This window comes from Euwallacea fornicatus, chromosome 33 (assembly GCF_040115645.1).
Source record: "Euwallacea fornicatus isolate EFF26 chromosome 33, ASM4011564v1, whole genome shotgun sequence".
NCBI classification, from domain to species: domain Eukaryota; kingdom Metazoa; phylum Arthropoda; class Insecta; order Coleoptera; family Curculionidae; genus Euwallacea; species Euwallacea fornicatus.
Window position 1 is genome coordinate 1677930 of NC_089573.1, and position 25556 is coordinate 1703485.

At 33.3% G+C, this 25556-nt stretch overlaps 1 protein-coding gene and 1 long non-coding RNA gene across 9 annotated transcripts in view; one reads left to right on the top strand and one right to left on the bottom strand.

Annotated features, from left to right (window-relative positions):
* Positions 1-25556, bottom strand: part of Ptp99A (Protein tyrosine phosphatase 99A) — a 286683-nt gene that overhangs the window by 6917 nt on the left and 254210 nt on the right. For 4 of the 7 annotated variants that reach the window (XR_010733676.1, XM_066299453.1, XM_066299455.1 and 1 more), the window contains 7 exons: positions 19914-20242; positions 18757-18968; positions 18560-18703; positions 18331-18500; positions 17983-18280; positions 17364-17929; positions 16741-17180 (listed from right to left, as the gene is read on the bottom strand). Coding sequence is in view for 6 of the 7 variants with exons in the window: in XM_066299453.1 (XP_066155550.1) it covers positions 16741-17180; positions 17364-17929; positions 17983-18280; positions 18331-18500; positions 18560-18703; positions 18757-18968; positions 19914-20242 (2159 nt within the window). In the remaining variant the exon portion in view is untranslated. Of the gene's footprint in view, positions 1-9; positions 16312-16740; positions 17181-17363; positions 17930-17982; positions 18281-18330; positions 18501-18559; positions 18704-18756; positions 18969-19913; positions 20243-25556 lie in introns of those variants that run through there. The other 3 variants (XM_066299452.1, XM_066299451.1, XM_066299450.1) reach the window with 3 other exon arrangements.
* LOC136348549 (uncharacterized) lies at positions 15500-24800 on the top strand. 2 transcript variants are annotated; one of them, XR_010733678.1, is made up of 3 exons: positions 15500-15559; positions 22979-23207; positions 24546-24800. It is a non-coding gene; the product is annotated as an uncharacterized lncRNA (long non-coding RNA). The 2 variants fall into 2 exon arrangements; XR_010733677.1 differs by lacking the exon at positions 15500-15559 and having other exon boundaries at positions 22936-23207.

Here is a 25556-nt window from a genome sequence, read left to right on the forward strand (position 1 = left end):
ACCAGAACGTGACTTCCTAATTATTTTATTACATTTCGAATACATTTATATACTCCACAATCACATACGTTTATAACTATTTACATAGCAGAACATTTATGAAGGATATTGCCACCTCGTCAAAGGTCTTGTCAGTTCAGCATAAAAATATTGTGTATTTTTTAATCAGCTTGGATCAGGAAAATGTTTGATTAATGAAGCTTTTGAACACAAAAAGATCGTCTCAAGCAACGTCACAGTTACTATTATGGGCTTGGACGGATTGTGTTTTAAAAAAATTTAAATCGTTATCGCGTATACTTTGCACGTATCCTCTCACGACCTCATGACACAATTCCTATTTCAAATGCTAAGTAGATTTAAATCCCTTTAAAACGATTGATAATTAAAAAAGGGTGAAAAAATTCCTGCTGAGATCTTCTCCCCTATCGAGTTTGAGGTGTGAGCAAGCAACAGACCGATTGGACTTAATTTTTGGTCCGATTATTTACATACAATGTAAATCATCCTAGTTTCTTAAATGTCACGTAAATTAATACTTTTGGCTTAAAAAGCCCTGTATATACACATACCTTATAATATACACGTACCTACTTTTTAACTACAGTGAAAGTCGCGAACAACGACGTCGGTTATAACAAGTCGCATATACACCTCCGGCAAAAACTTTGCTTTGGGTACAGTTTGGTTAATCATAAATAATCATTTATTAATTGTGTTTACCAATTACTATATATGGATATTCATTTATTTTATGTTTAAAGTTAAAAATAGACAAAAAATCCACTCAATACTTCGTGCCTACTGGAATCGGTACATCAAGAATAAAAACAGTTCTTGGCTATTCAGAAATAGGGGATTACCGCTCACCTGCTATTTTTATGATCCACGTTCAAATTAATTATGGTTGTTCACATCTAAAATAGATCTGGAAAAACATTTGAAGTTATTACAACGTGTGGTCAAGTGCAGGGCACGTGGAAACCTTTCTATAAAATTCGTAGACACATTTTTCAACAATTCACTTGTTTAAAAAATTTTAAATGGCAAAAAGGATCGAAATTAGTATTGAAAAACGAAGTGCGTTAATCACTTTACACGGCGAAGGATTTTCATATCGCCAAATTGCTAAAACAGTAAAAGTTTCCTTCAAAGGTGTACAATCAACAATTGACCGATTCAATCATACGCGAAGTTTTCGCGATCGCTCGCGTAGTGGATGGCCACAAGTGACCACCCCACAAGAAGATACTCATATTATTGCCACCACCAAAAGAAATAGGCGATTAACATTACCAGAAGTCCGAGCTACTTTGAACAGTAGCCGGCTAAACTCCGCATCCTCAACAACAGTAAAAAGGAGCCCGAGACAAGGCAATTAACGGGGTGCATTGCTGCGAAGAAACTATTGTTGAGATTGGCAAACAAAAAAATGCCTTCAATAGGCCCTTGGGCAGCGAAAGTGGACTATTGAACAATAGAGAAATGTACTGTAGACGCACGGATCAAAATTCGAAATTTTTTGGAAATCGTCCGCCTATTCTCGTCGGAGGAAGTCCTTCGGAGAAAATGGCCTGCAGTGTTTGGTGCTAACCGTAAAGCATGGGGGTGGTTCCATCATGGCATGGAGATATTTCCCTCGCCACGATATCGCCGATTTCGGCAAAATTGATAGTATTATGAAGAAGGAATATAAGAACACCCCTCTCGAAAATGCCATTTCATCAGGGTGCCGACTTATTGGGTGTGGAATCGTCTTTCAGCACGATAATGATCTCAGCACAGCTGTCGCCTCTGTCAGACCTATTTGGAAGAGGAAGAGAATGCTGGAACATAAGAGAAGATGATTTGGCCCTCACAGTCGCTTCACCTCAACCCAAACGAGTAATTTTGAGAAAGATTAGATAATTTCTTTTGAATATACAGTATTGGCCATAATTATTGCAATATTTAAAATTGATTTATATTTTTGTTTAAATTGAAGGAACCAACGTGTCATCCTGTACATGCATCCTTTATTGAAGTGCTTTTATTTATCCGGGAAAAGGAATATATTAATTGTTCTTATGGTATATTCACTGGTGTAAACAAATTGTGTTTCTATTGTGGCCAAAATTTTTGCAACTATTTATTTTTTTGTGTTTTTTTTTGAGAAAATTTCGCTTCTCAGTTTTTTTATTCAATTCGACTATTATTTAATAAATTTTCCGTCATGGCTCGAAGTAAAACCTATAGTGGTGACATTAGAACCGGAGTTATTAATTTTTATAAGAATGGTCTAAGGCAAGTCGAAATAGCCAGAAATTTACAACGTCACAAATCGTCAGCTGAGAATTATGAAACAATTTGTTCGTACTGGTAGTATAATACAATTAAAAAACACTGGTGAACTAGGAAAGTCTTTCTAGGAATTGAACCGAAAGATTTTAAATATTGCTAAAAAGAAGTTTTTTCCTATCTTTAACGAAAATCCTGAGTGAAGTCGATAAACCAGGACAATCTGTCCTTTCAAGTTGAACAATAAGGCAAAAACTTTGTAAAAATTGATTGAATAGTTACAGATCTGCCAAAAGGCCTTTGCTCAAACCACATTTACTGGAAGTCAAGTGACTGGAAAAGAGTCGTATTCAGTGACTGGTCTAAGTTTAATTTATTTTGAAGTATTGATGTGGTTCACGTAAGGCGACTTAAAGGCCAGAGATTGGATCCAAAATTAACTCGTTTCACTGTGAAACACAGTGGAGGATCTGTAATGGTATGGGGGTGCTTTTCGTCATTTGATATGGGTCCTCTGCACAAAATTGAGAAAAGGATAGATAAGGTTATATACAGAGACATTTTGGAACCCTATACAGATGAGGTCATGCAGCTTAAATTCACCTGTTAACACGACAACGATCCAAAGCGTGCTTCCAAATTTCTCAAAGAGTGATTAGAATGGCAAAAAATATCTGTTATGAAGTGGCCGTCCCAAAGTCCTAATCTCAATTCAATTGAGAACTTATGGAAAATTTTGGAACAGAAAAATCAGAAGCGAAAAGTTAAAAATGCGACTCTTCGAACTATTATCAAAAGCTTGGTCAGAGACGAATCCAGTTACAGTCGCTGAAAAAAGTATTCATACATCATAGAAAATTACTTTATAATACAGTTAATGCATGAACCTCTTGAATATATTTCTATTAGTTTATGTCTGTATAAAGTACATGATCTAAGCTTTTTAATACCAACTTAATACGTATTTACGTTATCACTTAATAAAAGAAGCATTACATATTTCGAAAAATGTTCAATTAACATAGGAAAAAAAGCATTCATGTGGTTTTAAATCACGGCAAGTACCGAACAGCCGAACACTAGAAATGGAATGATTTTATAAACATGTTTATGCAAGTATTTGAATCGTGTACTTAGAATCTTGTGGGTGTTAGATATTTTTAGTTAGATTGTTTTTCTTTGTATAAAATGAGTTTAAAACGTAGAGAAACTACAATCGAAGAGAAAGAATTAAAGATAAAACTTTTTAAGAAAAGTAATTAATTAAGAAAAATTGACGAGATTGTAGTAAAAGGTCACGCTACAATTCAATATATTGTAAAAAAATGTAAGGTGTCTGGAAACATTGAGAATAGCCATCGCACTGGAAGACCATCGAAACTAGATAATCGAGAGGAGAGTTTCATATCAAGAAATATTAAAAAAAAATCATCTAATATAGCTGCGGTCTTCCAAGAAAGATCTGGAAAGAGTGTTACGCCAAGAACCATTAGAAATTCCCTGAAAAAAAGCACGATTCACTGCTCACGTAGCTAGAAGAAAGCCTTACATTAATAAAGTAAATAGAAACAAAAGGCTCCAGTTTGCAAATGAATGTGGTAATAAGCCTTTAGACTTCTGGAAAAACGTTATCTTTTCTGATTAAAGTAAATATAGCGTTTAGGGTTCCGATGGAAGGAAAGTAATGTGGCGGAAACTAGGAAGAGCGTTAAATAAAGAAAATCTAAGGCTCACTGTCAAACACGGTGGAGGTCGTGTAATGGTATGGGGGTATATGGCAGCATATGGAGTGGAAAATTCGGTTTCCATAGACGGCATTATGGACAAACACGTCTATTTGAATATTTTAAAAGAAAATTTAACAACTAGTGCCGAAAGATTGCACGTTGAGGGTCGTTCTCATTTTCAACGCGATAACGATCCGAAATATACAGTACAGATAGTTCATCTGTGGCTGCCCTATAGCACTCCCCACAGGTTACATACACCTCCACAATCTCCAGACATTAACACGATTGAAAATATATGAGGAGAACTAGACAGATGCATTCGAAAACTTCCAATTGCAAACAAAGAGGAACTGAAAGTTGCTTTATTGCATTCCGCAACAAAACGATAGGACACTTATAAATTTTTAAAGTTTTTTGAAAATAGCTTGCTTGACAGAAACTCTGTACTCATCCCTACAGGTGGTACTCGTTTATATTCAGATGAAAGAACGCCAAGCAACATTTACCATTTTTTCAGGAGTTTTAACCGTTTAAATGAAAAACGAGTGTAAAATTATAGAACAGTATCAAAATATCGGTCTACAGATAGGTTTGGTTAAGATGAAAAGTGTTCGTGATTTAATATAAGTAAATATAAAAGACTCAGGGAGTGCAAAACTTAAATTTCAACCTCAGAATGGGCACTCAATTAAATGAGATAGAGCGTAAAATTATCTTAAATTCAAAAAAAGATGATTTCAGTGTCATCGAAATATCGAAACTAATACAGAGAAGTAGAAATGTTAACAAAAACATTTTTTAGACAATCCCAAATAATATAAGTAAGGAAAAAATGTAAAGGCCGACCCCGTGCTACAAGTGAACGTGAGAGACGTACAATTATTACAATGGCATCTAATTCAACTCATACAGTACGTTGAATTGGACAAGAGCCAGGTGTTTTAAAAAATATACAGAATGTGGACCGTGTTTTACAGCACACTGACCATTTGAAATGAAGGAAACTTAAAAGTAAGCCGCCGTTAACAAAGAAACATATCAATGACCGGATGAACTTTGTCCAAAAACATATTAGGTTGTGTTAAAAATAGCGAAAAGTATTATTTACAGATGAAAACAGGGTTATTCTTGATGGGTCAGATGGGTGGGTGCTCTATTTTCATGATCTGGGGAAAGACACTATATACAGGAAGAAACGACAAATGGGAGTTGGAGGACTTGTGATTTGGGGAGAAATTGGTTACCGAGAAAAAAACAAATATACGTTTCATTAATAGTAAACTGAAGAGTAGAAACTACATTGAATTAATTGATTAAGAATTATCGGATCATGCGATGCGAATCAGTGGATGGATGTACCTTTCAGCAGGATAACGCGGCAGTGCATACGGCTTTAAGTGGTAAAGGACCATTTTCAAAGAAATAACATTCAAGTTTTACCCTGGTCAGCATAATCTCTAGACCTGAATATTATAGAAAATTTTTGGGGGAAGTTAGCCTGAGATGCATATGGAAGTGGCAGACAGTTTAACTCGGCAGATGAACTCAAAAGGGCACTTGTTCATAGTTTAAATACAATCTCCCGTAAGTTTATAAAAAAAACTATATAAATCTTTACCTAAACGAATGTTAGAAGTTCCATTGAAGAAAGGGGGATCTGAACATTACTAATGCTAAGAAAAATTTGTAAAATATGTTTGTGTTCATTATAAAATCAATGTTTATTTGTATGTGTTCTATCATTTTGTCGCGGAGTGTACAAGAATGGAACAAAATCAACCCGAATGTGCCAGATAATTTAATAGCTTCGATTCTACGACATTTAGTTGCCATTATAAAAGCAAAAGAATATTCTACCGAGTACTAATTACCATAGTGTAAATAATTTTTAGAAATATGCAACGTTTACCTTATTAAGTAATAACATAAATACATTTTAAATTGGCATCAAAAAGCTTAGATCATGTACTTTGTACAGACATAAATTAATAGAAATATATTCAAGAGGTTTTTGCATAAACACTATTATAAAGTAATTTTCTATAATGTATGAATACTTTTTTCCGCGACTGTATGTATAATTTAGAAACTAATTAATTCTGTGCCAAATAGAGTGGCAGATATAGTGAAGGCTGAAAGATATTACACTAAATATTAAAAAAATTGTTTTATTTTTCATAGTTGTAGTTAATTATTTAAGTAAAACAATTTAGTTGCAAAAATTCTGGCCAGTATAGAAACACAATTTGTTTGCACCGGTGAATATAAGGAGAGATAAAACATTCTTTTTTTCTGATAAGTAACTGTAGTTCAATAAAGGACGTACATATGCGCAGGGTGACGCATTTGCCCCTTCGAATTAAACAAACATATAAATAATTTTTAAAACGTGCAATAATTATGGCCGAGACTGTACACATAGTAATTTCCACTTGTAACAAATCTATTTATAACGAACTTTTGTTTGATGCGAATCACCCCCATAGATGGTAAGAAATAACTTCCATAAAGTCAACTTATTTCTTCCCACGTATAATGCACCCGGCTATCACGAACTTCCGCTAATAACAAACCAATTTGGGCATAATAAAGGTGCAAACTTATCGCTCATAATTAGGGCAAGGAATTACTGAGTGATAAGGATTTGGCAGGCAAATAACTCAGCCAAACTGCAGGGTACACACACGCACATACAAAGGGCATATGTTCACTTATAATTTTTAAGTGATTAAAAATTTTGGCCCTCTACCGTTTGGCTTGTGAATCAAAAATAAATTTATATTGTTTACGCTATAAAAATTAAATTTTCTTGTTAAAATTAGTTCTGCACAGGAAAATTTAGTGTCAACTTGGATGAACCAATATTTAAATATATTTACTTTAATCAGTTGAAACCAGTGAGGTGTTCTGTGTAATATGTAAAAAATCAATTTGGTGTCGTCAAAAATTTTCATTAAAGCAACATCTCGAATCAAAGAACCATTAAAACAAATAGATATCGACAACTCCAATTTTAATGACGGTTTATGCGAAGCGTTCTTAGCTGCAAACATTTTTTTATATAAATTAAAAAATCGTATTCTAAAAAAAAATATCTGGAAAAGTACACAAATACAACAGTTCTCCGCGAATCAACTTTGCAAAAAAAACATCGATAAGACTTTAAGTAAAATCAAAACTGCAGTTGCTGACATATATGTATATGGGTGAGTGCTGATGATCAACAGACAGGAAAGGCCGCTGTACTATAAATGCTATGATGGACATTTTATATCCAAATGATCATGTTGCTCCCAGCTCTAGTTACCTAATTGCCAGTAGATTTTGGGAAAATGTCAACTCGGAAATTATAGCGTCGGTTGTAGAAGATGCAGAAAATAATGTGTTTTCTGGACCCCAGCACAGACCTAGAGTACTGCTCTATAAATCGGATACTGTGGCATATATGCTTAGATCTGGGAAAATCTTAAAAATACATCATGCTACATATAATTTGTTTGGCGCATGAATTACAAGGTATATGCGAGTTTGCTAGAGAGCATTTTAATAAAGGTAAACAACTTGTAAGTTTGGTAAAAAAAATATTTTTAAAAGCTCCCAGCAGAGTGTCTCTATGTAGGCAAATGTTTCCGAATTTGGCTTTACCCCCAAAACCAGTTATCACACGATGGGGCACGTAGACCGAAGCTGCCTTACTTTAAGCGGAAAATTTCGATCCTGTGAAAAGTATCATCTTAGACCTAGATGAAAATACTTAAAGGGTCAAGACATATCGTACCCCTTTAAACACTTGCAATTTGCGAAAATCAACTGTGTGTACAATTTGGAAGAAGATAAACAAAATACTGGAAAGCTACGAGCGGTTCAATTCGGCAGCCAAAAGACCCTCGTAAGTCAAATCGTTATCAATTGGACAGAGGATTGTTCAAATGGTTTTTCAAACATAAGCAAAGAACGTCACACAATAACAGGTGATTTGCTTCAAACTAAGGCTAATGTAATGAAAAATTCAATGAGAGGCAGAGAATTTCATTTCAGTCGCAGTTGGATCGAACTGTTCAAAAAACGGCATGGAATCACGAGTGGAAAAATTGTGGATGAAGCGGTCACAGTAGACATCGACTTAGTGGATAATTGGCTGCAAGAAGAATGGCCACAAAGGCAAGAAAGTTATGAAGACAGTAACGTTTTCAACGTCGATGAAACAGGTCTGTTCTATAAATTGACCCCAGATCGAACGTTGGATTTAAAGGAGAAAAATGCACAGGCGGAAAACTGTCCGAAGAGAGAATCACTGCCCTGGTAACAGCCAATTTTGCGGGCACAGAGAAAGATAATCCATTAGTTATCGGTAAATCTCGAAATCCTTGTTGCTTCTGGAATAGAAAAATTCCTCTCAAGTATATATCAAATGCAAGAGCTTGGATGATATCTGAGATTTTTTTGTTCCGAACCTGAACTGCGAGAGTGGGATGCCCAATTAAGAAGGTAAAAACGGAAAATTATTTTATTGATAGACAATTGTCTAGAACATAATGACGTAAAGGATCTGAATTCTACCAAACTAGTATTCATGCCACCGAATACTAGTCCAAGACTGCAGCCATTGGACCAAGGAATAACTCATACTTTGAAAAGAAACTATCGACGTATTATTTTTGCAAAAATAGTTTTGCATATCGATAATGGTAATCAAATTTTTTGTGTAAAGCTTTAGAATGCGTTAAAGATTATTCACATGTCATGGCAAATTGTGTCCCAAAAAACAATACAACACTGTTTTTCTTATGCTGGGTTTTCTAAAAACCACCAAGAGGATTTCGATGCCGAAGACGAACTTTCATTAAACGATTGGTTAAGAAAAATCGCAAATAGGAATAATAACCCTGATGACGACAGAGCTCAAGTTTGATTCAACTGATCCAATGTTGAACACTAACTTTGAAGACTTTGTACGCATGGATGATCACGTAATTTGTAGGGAGCTCTTAACAGGCAACGAAATTATTAGTTCAGTGCAAGATACAGACAATAACGATAACAGTGATTATGAAGGTTATCCTAGCAGTATTGAGAATGAAGATATAACTAGAACTAATCTACCAGAACCATAAATAATCAGTTTCGGAAAAAACATTTGCACCATTCACAATTTCTTACAAAAACGTAATGCTCCATAATATATTCTTAATGGTTTTGCCAATGTAGAAACGTTCTTCAACGAATCATCATCCATTCACTGTAAAATTAAATCAAACAAAAATATTTGATGGTTTGAAATAACCATTTATACCAAATATTGTATGTTTAATTGTAATGAACTATGTAGTGTAAGTTTTGTGACTTTTTTTCAATGAATCGTGCCTACAGCACAGTGCTACAGCTTTTGCTTGTTCTTTCTCAACTTTAGATACAGGAGCGGATACAGTAAACTTCGATTATAATAAACCCTTTTGTGTAGATGGAGGGTTCGTTATAAGCGAACATTACTGTATTTGACGTACCTATATACAGTGACGACCAACATATTCTAAGAACCAAGATTTCGTTTTTAATTTATTTGAATGTAATATCAAATATCTTTAAAGCATGGATCAGGGTTTCACCCCCAAAAAAATGTATATCTAAAACAATAGACATGCAAGTTTACAACTAGTACCAGAAGCGGACGACTTTGAAGAAGAGGAAGATCTTCCTTTAACTGAAGCGATAAGAACAATAAATTATGATTTCTAAAAAGAAGATGTTGCTATGATAAAAGAAAACCGTACATTGTCAGATGAATTATGGACTGATTTTTGAAACGTTGACCGTCACTTGGAAACAACCGGTGCTTTATTTGACGAACAAATTGCCAACGAAGTTCTCACCATTGAAGAAATCCAAGATGGAAATGATAAAGAATCTGAGAGTGGTGAAGATTTTAAATCATCATCAATCGTAGAAGAACTACAAGCTGTAAAAAGCCTGAACGGTTTTGCGGTTATTCCAGCGACAAAAAGCTTCTGAATGAAATTAGCTTCGTAGAGATTTTTTTAAAATTTACTTTAACTTACGTTGCAAATAGCAAAAAAAAATTAGGGAATATTTGAATAAAAAATGCTTTTACCACGCATACGTAAATATAAATAAATCAGCAATTAAATTAAAATATTTAATTTTTTTTTTCATGTTTTTTCTAATCAAAAAAACATTTTTGATGCAACGACGATCAGATACAACGACCCTTTTTACTCGGTCCTTTCGCCGTCGTTATATTCGACGTTCACTGTATATTGAAACTGCGTCTAAATGTACGCTTATGCAGTTGAGATTTTTTTGCCGTAAGGGCAAATGGCTTTAAACTGATATTACACAGATTGAATCTGGTCTAAAAAGGTTTAACATTACAAGTAAAAATATGTAATTGTTCGGTCTTTTGATTAGGCCTTCCAAGGTTTGAAATAATATTTATTTCTGATGTATGTATGTGCAGATTACCATATGAAAATTACCCATTCTCTTACGGTTACGACTTAGCAAACAAGGGGGTTTCTTGGCACTAAACGATACTGAAAGCAAACATTTTTTTGTGCGGCTTATTTGTTCGGAATTAGCTCAATGTTTCTATCCGTTAAAATGAATAATCCTAGACTTATTACACATATGTACTTAAAATTTTTAGGTATCACTTATTTCTTGGCTGAAATAAAGGTCTGTGAAGAGAAGGGAGGGAGCGCCTCCCCATCAGTCTATGATAGCGTTTATGGCTTTTCTCTTAAATTTTTTTAGATTATAGTAAAAAATCTACAAGAATAAATAAAAGTCTTCTGTGGGGGGTATCTACACATAAATGTTTAATTATTAACTCTGTTGAAATAACCAACAGAAGAATGGCTGCTTAATGTGATGCATGGTATAAAACAGATTGGTTGACTAGCATTGGGCTACAGATGTCTAGTGAACACTAAAAAGTTCCCTACAATAATATTAGTTTATATACATAATACTTCATTTAACGTCAAATTATGTCTTTGTGGCTTCTGTTGATACAACAGAAATTTAAAATTATTTGCAATAAAAAAAAACTTTGACACGTCTTAAAATTGTAGATACGTAAATGCACTTAAACGGAATTGATTGTACGATTTTTTTGTTGCACCTTAAAAACTATGCAGGAATGCTATTGAGATGTAACAGTGGCATTCAAAATGTTAAAATATGCACTCATCATCCCAACGGAAACCATGGATATCATTTTGAAATCAGGGAATTTCAAAACAAATGACCTGATTTATGTACGACTTACGATACTTCGAATCTTATTTAATTAAGTTCTAAAAATACTGAACTTCAGATGTGTTTTTTCTAGTTTTGTTATACAACATATCTGCTAGTGGGGCCCCATGATCAGTAATATCATACAGGGCGTAAATGTATTGCAAAATTTAAAATAAATTGTGTCTTGTGTCGATCAGCTTAAGTCAGAACTTTTGATTATATTACCTTCATGTATCTAAATTAGTGACGGATATTTATAAACCTGTTTAACTACTTTTCAACTTATTTTCTGTGCTCGGAGTCTGATTAAGTATGAGACCATGAATCTACGATAAACTTAGAAAGCTGCGTGTTAGGAACAAAAAAAACATTGATAACTTATTTTTCTGTATATTTAAATATAGTACAGACATTTACTGTTTAGCACTTCACGTTTTGTGATTAAGTTCTAATAAAGCTTTCTGGAATAACGAGGCGAATTTCCTAATTACAGTTTCAATGACCATGAAGAAATCTAAGGGTCACGAATTAGATTCCTATTTCTGAAAGTTCTAAGATGTCCAAGATATTTATTGTCACCGTTTTCGAGTTATTTCCAAAAGTACCTGCGAATGCAGATGATTTTCCCATAAGGAATGCATCGAAGTCAGATGTTTCAATCTAGATTTTCAATTACATAACGTATCATGGAAAAAAAATGGTTCGTATAATTTTAATAAAATTATTAATCTTAATTTTACTACAATTTATTATATATTCGGAAGCGCAAGGGGAAAGACATGAAGCAAATATGTACATTTATTACGAAAAAAAAAAATTGTGCATTTCTAGATACTTTAGCAACCAACTGCAAAACGGTGACGGAAAGTTATTAAATTGAACAGGGGATTGAAATATTGACAAATAAATGACCATTGTCATACCCCGAAAAAATATTGCTAAAGAAAAAGTGAGTCTGACCTATATATCTTGTATATTGATAACTGTTACCTTCGTATAAGATCAACTTAGCCAATTCCTAATATCGTTGCAGAAGGAATATGTAGGACAAATTTGACCTATTAAGTGTTGATCACTTTGAAATAATTAATCGCAAAGCATACAAGCAGGAACCTAGGAGTGTTAAAAAATGGCTTAAATTGGATGAAGCTATTGTCTTAGATGATAATAATAAAAAATCTACAAACGGTTGATTTAGTTTTAGGGAACATCTGTTTCCACCAATGGTAAAACGATTGGTAGCTATCGAATCATGCAACGATGAAATACTTTTTAGGACATTGACTGAATCATAATACTAGAAGATAAAAATTGTTTTAAAATTTTTAACATATGTATTAAAGTTAACTATAACTATACTTATTCAGTTTTTCCATTTTTGTAAAGACCGTGTAGTTATTCGCAGTGTTATTAAACGATGTAATGTAATAACAACTCTTAGTCCACTACGTTTTACAAAGAGCAGAGTTAAAGGAAACATTTAACAATTTTTGTAACCTATTTGAAGGGTTCACTGGACGGGAGCAATAAAATATCGTCGTTTAAAATTTAATAGCTTGCAATCCCCAATTTTTGCAAAAATGCGATTTCTAGGCCATTTAGTTATGGGACATCAGATTGTCGTCTATGTAACTATTTTTGGCCACAATTTTACAATAATTTCAGGATTTTAGAAATTAAAAATATCCTATTCTACACGTGGTGAGTGCAAAAACGCGTAAGCTACATTTCCGCGTATACTGCGAATTACGAGAAATTGGCGTTTAATGCATGCCGTTGTAAACCACTATAAGCTTATGTGCGTATGGCTTTCAGGGTTAGTTCGGGCTAAAATATAAAAAAAAAAACGTAAAACAATAATAGAGGAGGGAAAAAAATTCAACGCGAGAAAGAACTAACATATTGGATTTAAGAAAGACATTGAAATCAAAAACGTAAAACCAAATTGCCCCTAAACCCGAAAAAAACGTGAACTCACTCTGTGGTTACAATTTTGGCAAAAAAATAACTGAGTTCGTGTTAAGTTATTTCAAAAGAAAACAAGAAACAGCTATTTGTGAAGTTATGTAATATGACGAGAGCAACACAAATGCTACCTGGTTCTTCTATTTAACACATTTTTCGATATTTTACAACTTAACAACAGACCGTCAAAATACAAATGGTTGCAAAAAACTTTTAGTATATAGATTCTGCTGAGAATTTTAAACAAAAATAGTATGAACCTAATAGGTTAAAAAAGGTAAACATTATATGCGCAAATCCTGAAATTTCAATAAAAGAGACACTGGAAAACAGATATCTCAGAAATTAAAATAGATGATATCATAAACAATAAAATATTCAAGAATAATAATGGATTGCAAGCTTGGCTGAAGCAAGTCCACCGAGCTACTAATATGAAAAGCCTAAAATATATGGGAATAAAGGAAAAAACGTAATGGAAAACGTTTTATGGTAGGAGGGCGTAACCTATCACACATTTTACAATATGAAATGAAGTAGTTAAATTGTATATGGAGTTTGGTGATTTATATTCAAACCTACAAGTAAAAGCAATATAGGAACGTTAGAGAGGATCTAACCACAGGTACTTCGAATAGCCATGGGCTGTATGTGCTTTAAACCAATAAATTTACCGAGAACAAAGCGAACAAAGTCGAATTTAAGCCATTGACGATAATCGCTTCTAGTGTAGTGTATTACGCAAATAAACATCGAAGATCACCTACTATTCTCTCCATTAACGGAAGTTAAAAAAACCCAAATGTATTTCCTTATTATAATTTTATTCATAGCTGAATGGAAATTATAATAAGGGAATTATAGGCTTGCACCTACCGAGTACAAGCTTATAACTATTTTTATTAATTTCTTGTCTAGATACATAAGAGTATAATCGTCGACTCCATGGCACTGACCCTCAATACTAAGGAAGAAAGATAAAGATAGTCAAACGAAATATTTAAAAAAATTATTCCATCGGCAAGCATAAATTCAGGGTAGGATTTGGAATATTCCGGAAAGAGTACACCTTCGTTTGTAGTAATGATTCAATTGGGCAATATCAGTCAGGTTACGCCAACTTTTGCTCAAAACATACACATTACTACACTTTTGCAATAATATTAACAGAATCCAAAACTGCTATTGATAAGGTTAACAAAAAAAAATCCAATAATCAATATGAAAGAATAAAAAGAGAACAACTTTTGCGTGATGTAGTAAATTCCTGGACATAGTGGTATTCAGGGCGTATCTTAAATGACGGTTTTCCTTTTAACACATCCCGGACCTCAAAAAACTAAGCAAAATATTCATACAACATTTTTCCGGCATCTCGAAAATAAACAAACTATGCGCGTATGAGTTTTAAACACATTTCTGTAAAAAATCTAAATCCATTCCTACATGAAATAGTAAGTAAAAAAATCCTATAAAAAATTATCTTTTATTGTAAAAACGCAAACATTTAGTATTTACAGTTTTTATACAGTTTACTGTTTGTTACTTATGATTCGGCAAATTTAAAAATAATTCGTGAAGCTTGGTTTCTGGTGTTATTTTCATAAAGATAAACACTATTAAATTGAGAAAGGCCCATAATTACTCTAATAATGGACTGGTTCACATGCTGTTGATATGCAAGGAGTGTCGCCAGAACACAGCCGAAGCTTCGCTGTCGTACTCCGAGTGTTTTCCACTAAAGCTTCATCATACAGCCCGTAAATTTATTTATTTTGTTAGAAGAGTTCATGAGACCGGAAATCTAAAAGCAAAACATGACGAATATGGTGGAAGACCTAAACTATCTAGAATAGCGAGATCAACAAGCATGCTTCCTTCAAGAAAATTCACTATTGACGACAATTTCAAATACTCTTTGTAGCCAGTCCCGGTGTGAGTAATAATTAAAGATTTGGTATTTCCTAAAAATTTCTTACGGGCATGTTTCAGTTGCTTTTGAAATTTCTAAAAAAATTTAGTTTTTTACAGCCTGTCATGTTAAAAGGAAAACTCTTAAAATATACCATGTATGTATAGTATAGAAAGCAATGAAAAGATTGATGAATCAATAAAATTTGGGACATTCCTTAAAGTTCTCCAAGACCTAGTATTAACAAAAAATCATGTAATAACTTTGATAAAAAAAAACTGCAAAAGTATTTATATCAGATTCGGAGAAAAAGTTGCAGAATTGCGGAAGTGTTCCATCCGAGTATGCCAAAGGAAAACGCAAGATAAGTTATAAGAATCAGAACAAAACGATTTCATTCTTCAGTAAATATGCAGTAAGTAATGCCGACATATCTTGGTCATTTTTATATGGTGAAGCGTTTAACTCGATTAGACCGATTTCAAGTTAGAATGAGCCACAATAATGTATTATTTTGAAAAAAATCAAAATAATAAATTTTGATTTTTTTGCACATGTTTAGTTTTTGTACTGTATAACAAAACTAGAAAACATTGAATTTAGTCCTATAGCAAAGAATTAATTAAACGGGTTTTAAAAATAGGGCAAGTCGCAGTTAAATCATTTTATCGATTTTAAAATGACGACAATTTGGAAAATGACCCAAAAATGTCTTCATCTATATGGGATGAGGAGTAGTATACTTTTGAAAGGTGCTGCAAAGCGAAAAGTAAAGAAATAAATGCGTGAATAATAATAATAAATTACTAAAATGCGTATTATCAAAGGATAACGTTCGTACAATGAAGTAATAGCACCAAATTAAAGATTTATATTGTTACATTCTGGTTTTTGCGCATTTAAATGTGCAATCTTATTATTGGTATTGGCTTGGATGATCAAAAAATATTAAACATCTCCAATATTTCGGAAAAGATAAAAATACTATTTACTAAAAGTCATGTGTGTCCTCAAAATATTGCTGAAGTTCATAATTTTTTGACTCTCAGGACTGCTTCCACCATTTTGGCGAATCAAGCCCTTGAAAATTGAGCAAAAAATAAAAAAAAAGCAATAAATTACCCACTCAAAGCTCATCAGCGTCCAGATTCCTTAAGAGTGGTTTAGCTGAAACCAAAAAATCAAAAAATTTAAAAACCAAACTGAAAAAAAATAAAACGATAACACATCAGAGCTGAAAAGATTAAAACACAGATCAAGCCAAGACCGTCTGGCGTGTTAAATGCCGGGATTTACCACATTCTTATAGGAAAGTACGTAATTAATACAGCATATTAATGTTACTAATCATACAATTTCATGTAGGAACTCTTGTAAACGCAGCTAGGAACTTCCATGATTCATTTCGATGTCATTTGACGAACATGAAATCATATATTCAGTAAAGCCCCAAAATGAAGACGAACATAACACTTAATTGACGCTGTTAATGCACATATAGCATAACAAATTAGGTTATTCAGACTCAAACATGGCAAGGCTTATTGAGTCGTGACTGAAGCGAATTTCAAATCACGGCTCCCTCAGATTCCATACCTTCTGGAGGTACCCGTTCCAAGTCACTATTCTTATCGTCAAAGATGTCTTTAGAGGTGGAAGGTTGTTCTCCGTCTTTTTCTATCGTGATTGCAATACTGGCAGGGAATCCATCAGGAGACCTTGAATAACTGGTCTGCGGATCTGAGCAGTTGGAAAGCTTTCCGGAACAATTGGAAGTAGATGACCGATTCTTCGTAACTCCATTCGCAAGTGTGTACATATCTAAAGATACATCTTCAAGATTCTTTTCAGTTTCAGCGCAAATGGTTTCAACACATAAATGGAGCTTCATGAAATCGTCTATGGATTGCCACACGCCCGGTCGCTTATTATGATAGAGCTTGGAATACATATAAATGTCGACTTTTTGTTCGTAGACCAGGTGTTTTTTTAATGTGACTAGTGCGCAGAATGAAGCTGCCTCAGTACCACCAAATCTGGAAAAAAAATTCATGTTGTTATGAAATCATAGATGAATTTTGATTGCAGGTCAAAGGAAAAATCGTAAGGTATGAAGGGCGGAAAAATTTAATTGTATTTTTACCACGTTTTAAGAACAGAATTAGCAAAATTTTTACTGACTGATGTTTTCCTGCTCAATGTTAAAACATTAAACTTACCTATCCACAACACAAATCGGTCCCTGATCTTCTTTCTGCAATCCAATAACACAATTAGGCAGATCGTACATATTCTTAATGCTGAGAACTCCCTGATTAGGCCAGTTCAAACTCTGTACAAATTTAGTTCGAATCTCAAAGTCATCTTGCACGGATTTGAGCAGAAATTCTCTAATTACGAAGGGCGTGGTTTTGACGACGTTGATTTGGGTGCAAGTAAACACCTCAGTCTGGATAACTTCCTCATTTTCTGGCCAGAAAGCTAAGAATTCTTCACCATCCACGATGCTCAGCATGACAACCAGTTGGCAGCTGTGATCGTAGCACATTTTCCAGAAATCTTCTTTGGTTGTTGGATGCTGGGTGATAATGAATTCTCTGAGACTGTGGAAACCTGGAAGCCAGCTGGCGTTGATGTAGTCAGACCCGTCTTCGCCTGGTCGGGGAGTGAGATGAACCCTGGCGCTTTCGATGGGTACTAAAACTGCAGATCTATTTTTCTTCTGGTTTACGGGTTTATTTGCGGAAACCAGGTTGAAATCACGGGGCTTGAATTTTATTACTTGCTGCAAATTATTAAAAATTATTCCTGATAAATCCAAAAAGAAATCTTACGAACTTGAAAGAGATGGTCGAGAGGCTTCCAAGAACTCTCTTCTTCAGTTCTACTAGCTGGGTTCTGTAGAACCTCAATGTATCTAGCGAACTGGTCTCGAGTTATATCCGTATCCCCAGAATCTATGGCTTCAATGAGAGCATCATGCACAAATATGTACTGCTCCTCAGTCTGCACCAAGAAATTCCTTTGGGCCCTTATATGTTTGAGGAAACCGTAAACATTGACCTCTCCCCTGGACTTAATTTGCTTCAGCATGGCATCTAGGACTATGTAAGTCCCAGTTCTACCGACTCCCGCACTAAAATAATTAGTTAATTATCTTATTTTTATAATTAAACTCGAATCTACCTGCAATGCACAACTATAGGTCCACTATCGGGAGGGTTGGCTGCTGAAGAAGTTTTAACAAAACTGAGGACTGGTAAGGGATGGTCTGGTGTCCCATGATCTGGCCAATTGGTGTAATGGTATTGATATACTGTCTTCTCAATCATTGAAGCATCTTTTGCTCTTTTAATCTGTAAAATTATTGAGTGAAAACACAATCCTCCAGTAATCCCAAATCAATTATATTTACATTTCCAGGGATGCTTACCCTGGTATGTCGTATGACCAAGGTTCTCACAGTGTAAGTGGCCATAATATCCTCTTTGACCAACCTCACTTGAATAAAACCATACAATTCCGAACCTTCCTTAGGCCAGTACATATCACATTTTCGCTGCAATAGGTATGATAAATATATCGATAGAAAATAATGACATTATTTATTACCCGACCGCGCTCTACTAAATTTGTAATCATTACAATAATGGTAACCCTCTGTTCCCAGATCATTCTCCAAAAGCAGTCGAAAGTTGACGGCAGAGGCCCTTGAGTTCCGATGTATCGTTTACTCACAAGAAAACCGTCTATGTAGTTGGCATTTATGTAGGTTGATACTTTTTGTCCCGGCATAGGAAGCAGTTGCACTCGAGAATGATCATCTAAAAATGTGTTTCAATGGTTTTTAATTAAATGTAATAACCCTGAAGGTTTTTTGTGTAAAAATGATTGCATTGCCTTAAAAAAAGGGAAAGTCATTTAGCTTTAACGACGTAGAATTTAAAAGCAATAGTTCTTGACAATAAGGAAAAGATTATGCAATTCTTGATTGGTCCTAGCTTTCGTTATTTAAACTAAAAAATAATATCAGATATTGATTCTCGTTCAACTAAGGAGTTGTTATTTCATAGTAAGAAAAATATTATCGTGATAAACCAATTTTTATAAACAGTAATCACAATATTAAAGAATATGATAAACGTGAGAAACAGTTTAATTTTTCATTAAGTATATGTACAAATTCTGAAAGTATTAAAAATATGTACGGAAATACAAGAAATTGTAGCAAATAAAGAGATGTTAAATATAAAAAATGTGAAGAACTGTATGCGATTTTCAGAAAATAATGGATACGTATAGATATAATTCATGTTACAGATTATATTTGGGTCAATCAATAACTTTCTTACTTGAATAATAATTTTTTTTCAAATAATCGAATCTACTGTCGATTTTGTAAAAAGTTAAAAAAATGTGAGATAAAAAAAAAAAATTTTTAAGATTGTATAAATATTGAAAATTAAATAATATATGAGATTGTGTGGGACATTGTGCAATATTGTCACGTTAATTTTTCGTAATACATATATTTCAATATTTATAAGTTAAATATTCACAGTAAACTGCCAAATTCTATAAACCAAAACTGCGCGTTTTGTTTTTGTTAGGATATGAAAAATGGATCTATAAGAACAATGCAGTGGATGCAAGCGGGATTGGTGTATTAAATCGACTAAGATGATTTAAATTCGTTAATATCTTTGCTAGGAAATTTCAGGTTTAAACATTGAAATAAACTGATATAAGAATCCAAACCAAATACTCACAAGCAATAATATTTAAATATCTATTTTTCGGTTTATTATCGGGATGCTGGGAGTTCTCAGAACTATTTCCTTCGTTCGTGGGATCATTCTGAATAGAATCGTATTCTTTACTAAATCCGATATCTCCGTCTGCATGCAATTTTGCAACGTGTTCATGGAACCTTCCCACTTCAATGGGCCCACTGTAATCTCTCCGTCTTCCCTCGTCGTTTTCCACGTTTTCGGCATTTTCGGGTTCGTTTCTGGGAGATGGGCGATGATTCCAGTCCAAAGCCGCAGGTGCACAGTGCGTATTATCCAGGTAATAGTACGGTGGTTGGAGGTATCGCCTACAAAAATTATTTTTGTTTAATAGTCTTTGGTTTTTACGCACAGAGGTGTTTTATGGTGCACATCAATTTTTAAATGCCTTTTTGATCTCATATGTAAAAAAATAGTTCAGAAGGCATTTGAAAATTGACTGGGTGTTTGTTGATTGGAAGACACATATTTTACAAAAAGTGTACAAGGCGGAATGGTTGACTTAACCACTGTGAAATGAAATTTTGTCGCAGCTCACCTTGTACATTTTTAGATATATACAATGAAAACGAAAAGACTATAGTGAAGCCCTAAAAATTTGTCCAAAAGAATGTCTGGGGCTTCACTACAGCGACACATAAAAACTGACAAAAAGTGATGCATGATGTATCTATTGCGTAAGAAATGAATTTGTGTTCTAGTACTAGTTTTAGTGTGATCCAATGACCCTATCCTAGTATAACAAACATCGTAAACTAAAAACAGCTAAGTAGACTTAGTTCAACAAAAATGTAACTGTTGTTTGTTATGTGCAGTACCTACCCGTAAATTTAAACAGGGTGTTTTCCTTACCCGACCTATAGCCTAAATAATATGCAGGATATTCTTTCTTATCTTTACATAAATTAATATGTACATAACATGTAAATAAATAAATTCATATTTGTCAGTCTTTTCGTTTCCATTTAAAATATGTGTAGTTATATTTCTCTCTCCCACTGCAAATTACGCACACCCATTTATTTTACACGTACAAATCTCTTTTAAATTCTAAACAAAGCCCAGAAGAAAAATATGGCCCTTAGGCAGATCTTGTTTTCAAGAAACGTTCTTATATACAATTATAACAAGTGAATGAAAAATCGAATTTTAAACCACAATCGGTATGTCTGTTACATGATCGTGATTGACATGAATATTATTGATATCGTTAAAGTGAGTCTGCGTATCATTTGCCATAGTTTGAACGGTATTATGGCTATTCTCATCTGCCGAACACCCTGTATATTGTCTAGCTCTATGGTGGGATTTGCAGAAAGCCCTGCTGTGTGAAAAAAACCTGAGTTAGGTCCGAACCAAATATACACCACTGTTACATCTAAATATTAAGATATCCTTTAATATTGTCCATTACAAATAGCTCTAGTCAATATTAAAGGAAGCTCAAACAAACGCTCATGAAATTCGCACGTAATTGATGAAATAAATGCCTGAATTTGGAATTAATAATTATTATGAATAACGCAACTAGAGTTTCAGGCAATTTTTTCAACTAAAAACGAGAACAGACCACAAAATCTATTGGATTACCTACCTGAACATTGTTGTTCTCCACAAACACATTACAAATTAAAAAGGTATTAGGCAGATGTTTGTTGGATTCCAGTTAAGATATTAGTCATAAAAATATTATACCTACTTGTTATTTACAACAGTTCATACGAAACATCATAGTAATAATTCAAAACGTCCTGAAGCCATTTTGAATTGTAATGATTGTGCTTAGTAGATACACCAGATTAATAATTCACGTGAAAACCTTTAAAAATTGTTTCAACCTGAGTGTGTCAACAATGAATGATGATGAAAGGTTATTATCATTCGTTGCAATGATTGAATCTTTTGCTTCAAACTAAAACCACCAGCTCATTACTTACAAATGTTTAATTTGTGACCTTCCAAATAAAATCAAAAGAGTTTTTACTCTTTAATTCATGCGCAAATTATATAAAGAAGGCCATTGCAAGATTTAAATAACAAAACATAATAATCCAATGCAAGTATGCACGGGAAACCATACGTAATTGGCTAATGAATAACTTAATAGTTATATCTCGCATATTTGACACTATACAACACAAGGTCAGCTGCTTACTAAATCTTTCTTACGTTTCAATTTAAGAAAATATTTTTCTGGGGCATACACAGTTTACAGAAGGTAAAGGTCTGATGGCCACCAAGCCGATTTTAATATAAGAAAACCCCATTGTTTTCTGACCTATGACTGACTTCATCTTGGGGCAAACAAAGAACCCTTCAGTCTGTGCTTATGTGGCATGAAGTGGGTTCAATTGTAAAATAGCATGAAAAGCAATTATGCAGCCATTAGTCGAAACTTGTGTTTCGATAAAATGCATTCTTTGAGGGACTTTAATTATTGCAACGTATTTTTTAAGGCCAGTTGGTAATATTTTTGACCTTACTACTATTAATGCACCTAATTTTTACGTCTGTACCGTTAGCAGAATGTAAGAATCTTCAAAATTGTCTACACTTTCCACCAATAACATAAAAATAGTAGATTTATAACAATTCAGAGAAATGGTAATTTTTTTGCGTTTTTCATAAAATATTTCCATTTTTGGTCTCACTTGAAATAATAGCCTTAATGATTTATAATCGCAATTACAAGAAACAATTGGCAATTTGGGAGTGTTGCTGCTTTTCGGTAATATTGGCTTTCAAAGTCTATACATATTTCAATTCTAAGCCGTAACCATTTCAATTATTGCAAGGAAAATATAAATATACAGAGAGTCCTGAAATTAGATTGAAAGACTTCAACTGTGTATAAAAGTATGGCTAAAAAGTCATCAACCTAAACATAAGTCTTCAAAAGTTTAGGGAAAGACAGTGATCAAGTTGAATAATTACGGCAATCGAGAGATGGCTTGCAGCCTAATCGAGCCGTACATTACCGACAGAACAGTCTGTTGAGTCATACTGGGAAGTCGAGGTGACTTTTCGAATATTGTTGATTTCAGATAGGAGGTACCTCCAGGAAATATATATATGCCAATCTCCTGTTTGTTATATATGCAAATGGTCAGACGCTTTGGTGATGATGTCCTCTGAACTATTCTATTTTAGAGCGATGATTTCAACGATAAATTAGAGTGAGTAATTCCCTGAAACTTAAATCTGAGAAGACTGTGCTGGATTCAATGGAATCCCCGAACATTTATCTTGACGATGAGTTGGATTAGAAGTTCAGTGAGTATTGTTAAAATTGAAAAGTGTGTTACATTGTGCATTGGTTCAAAAACATTATTTAATTATTTAATTTAATTTCTCAAAAGAGAATGATATAGTGTATGCTGGGTTTTCATACGGGGATGTCAAGTAGAGATTGTTTCAATAACCGTAAGTGATGGCTTCCTCCCGCTGTATTTTTGTATTTGATAGTATTGGTTACCAGACATCCTGTTCTTTTTACCAGGAACAGAGATGTATACGAAGAAGGTATCCACTTAAGGAGTAGCGGGTGCAATGATCTCACCAATATTTATTAATGTTTGCAATAGCATACCATATCATATAAGAAATATCCAAACTTTAAAAACTTTATTTTCATTTGTTTTCACATTAATCTGGTATCCGTAAGCACAGTCAAAGCTTGGTACATTACCTAAATTAAATGTGTTACTAACTGTTGAGTTTTATTTTTTTGTTAAACAAGACTTAGAACTCTTCAAAATTGCATAATTATTTTCAAACACTTGAATATATTTAATGATTCATTTCTTTTTACAACATTTTCCAATTTTAGTTTAGTGGCCAATAAAAAAGAATGCTTGTTTATTTTTATTATTATTAAAAAATAATAACTTCTGTTGTTGAAAGTAATGTGACACTAAAAGCGTCCGATATTTCCGAATGTTTAATATTCAAACCTTTCTTAAAAAGCAAAAAATGTGAAATTTAGACCTAAAATATCATATATTTTGATTACAAACAACATTACATCAACTACAACATACAATCAATTTTTGATTACAGCTTTAAACGAAATTGTTTTTATTCATTGGTAGATCATTAGCCATTCATTTGATGTACTTTGTAGGTTATAATATTTTGGTTTTTTATATCAGCAGACTGTAGACAAGCTAAACTGAGACTTGCTTTATAACATGTAAATAAGTGATATTAGAAAGGAAAGAAATTATATTGTTGTGAAAATTCCATACTTAAACAACAATATTCAAAGAACATTTATTGCAACTAACAAAAAAAAAATGCAACTGAATTATTTCCCGGTTTATTAGCCTCAACTACCAAAAAATTGTCCTTCTAATCTTGAAAACAAGGGTGTGAATTACTCCAAAATAGACGCGTAATACAAAAGGAATGCAAAGGCGATTGAACTTTTTAAGATGCAAACGCCTGGGGGAAAACCAACACAAATATTGAAGGATAATTGAAAAAATAACGGAAAAATATCTAGTACAACATCTAATAGTGATAGTATTGGTATTAATGGCATTGATCTATAAGTACAATTTACACAGTCGTAAGCATTATATTATATTTGAGGTAACTATAAGCATATAGTTTTAGGAAGATGGAAGAAAGTTGGAAACTAGAAAATGGAGAACGTAATGTATTTTTGAGAATCTGGTTTCTTTATCGAAGTCGCAACCTCTCTTCTAGTCTTGGACAAAAGGACGGAATAGACTGTTGATAAGGCCGATAAAAATTCTCTTCTTAAAAGACTGCAGCAATGAAAGCTCGTTCGATTGACAAAATACATTTTATATTTGTTTGGGTTTATGAATTATGCTATTATAGGTCATATGTTGAATACGATATATTTTATTACTTGTTTTAGAATTATCAATTTAATGAATGTAATCTTTTATAGGCAAATAGTTTGTTTTCAGACATTGTACAAGGTGTTTTATAAACATACCGACAAATTTTCCAGAAATGTAGTGCTCATAAAAACAAGTATTTACAACGAATAAAATTAGGTCCAAAATCGCTTCGTATCGAAGATACAGGGTGTCTAATTTTTCATTACTATTTTTTTTTATATTTCAAAAACGGTTTGGAAAACGGACATAAAATTCTAGACACGATACGGCGGGATAAATGTGCACATTCCTGAGTAGGCAGAATATGTCTATTTACACCAATAGTGTCTGTCCAGCCATTCAATTGAATGTTTTTAATGAAAAAAAAAAGATACGCCACTGACTGTTTTTAATATGAATATATTTTTTTGATAATATGTATTCCATTAATTCTTAATAAAAAATGCCTCCTACTATATTTTTCATCAAGTAGTCTTTTTCGAGAAAAAAAACTATTTCTCATTCCTGTATCTACCAAAAAATTGGTATAGATCATCAAATGCGATTTTTTAGAATTTTTTAAGAAAAATTAATTTAATTGTATTTTAGTGGAAGTGGAGGATATAAAGATAAACAATTTTATGGCTATATCCCAAACCGTTTTTGAAATAAAATTTTTTTGTAATAAAAAGTCAAACATCCTGTCTCTTAGAGACGAAGCAATTTCGGACCTAATTTTAATCGTTATGAATACTTGTTTTAATGATCT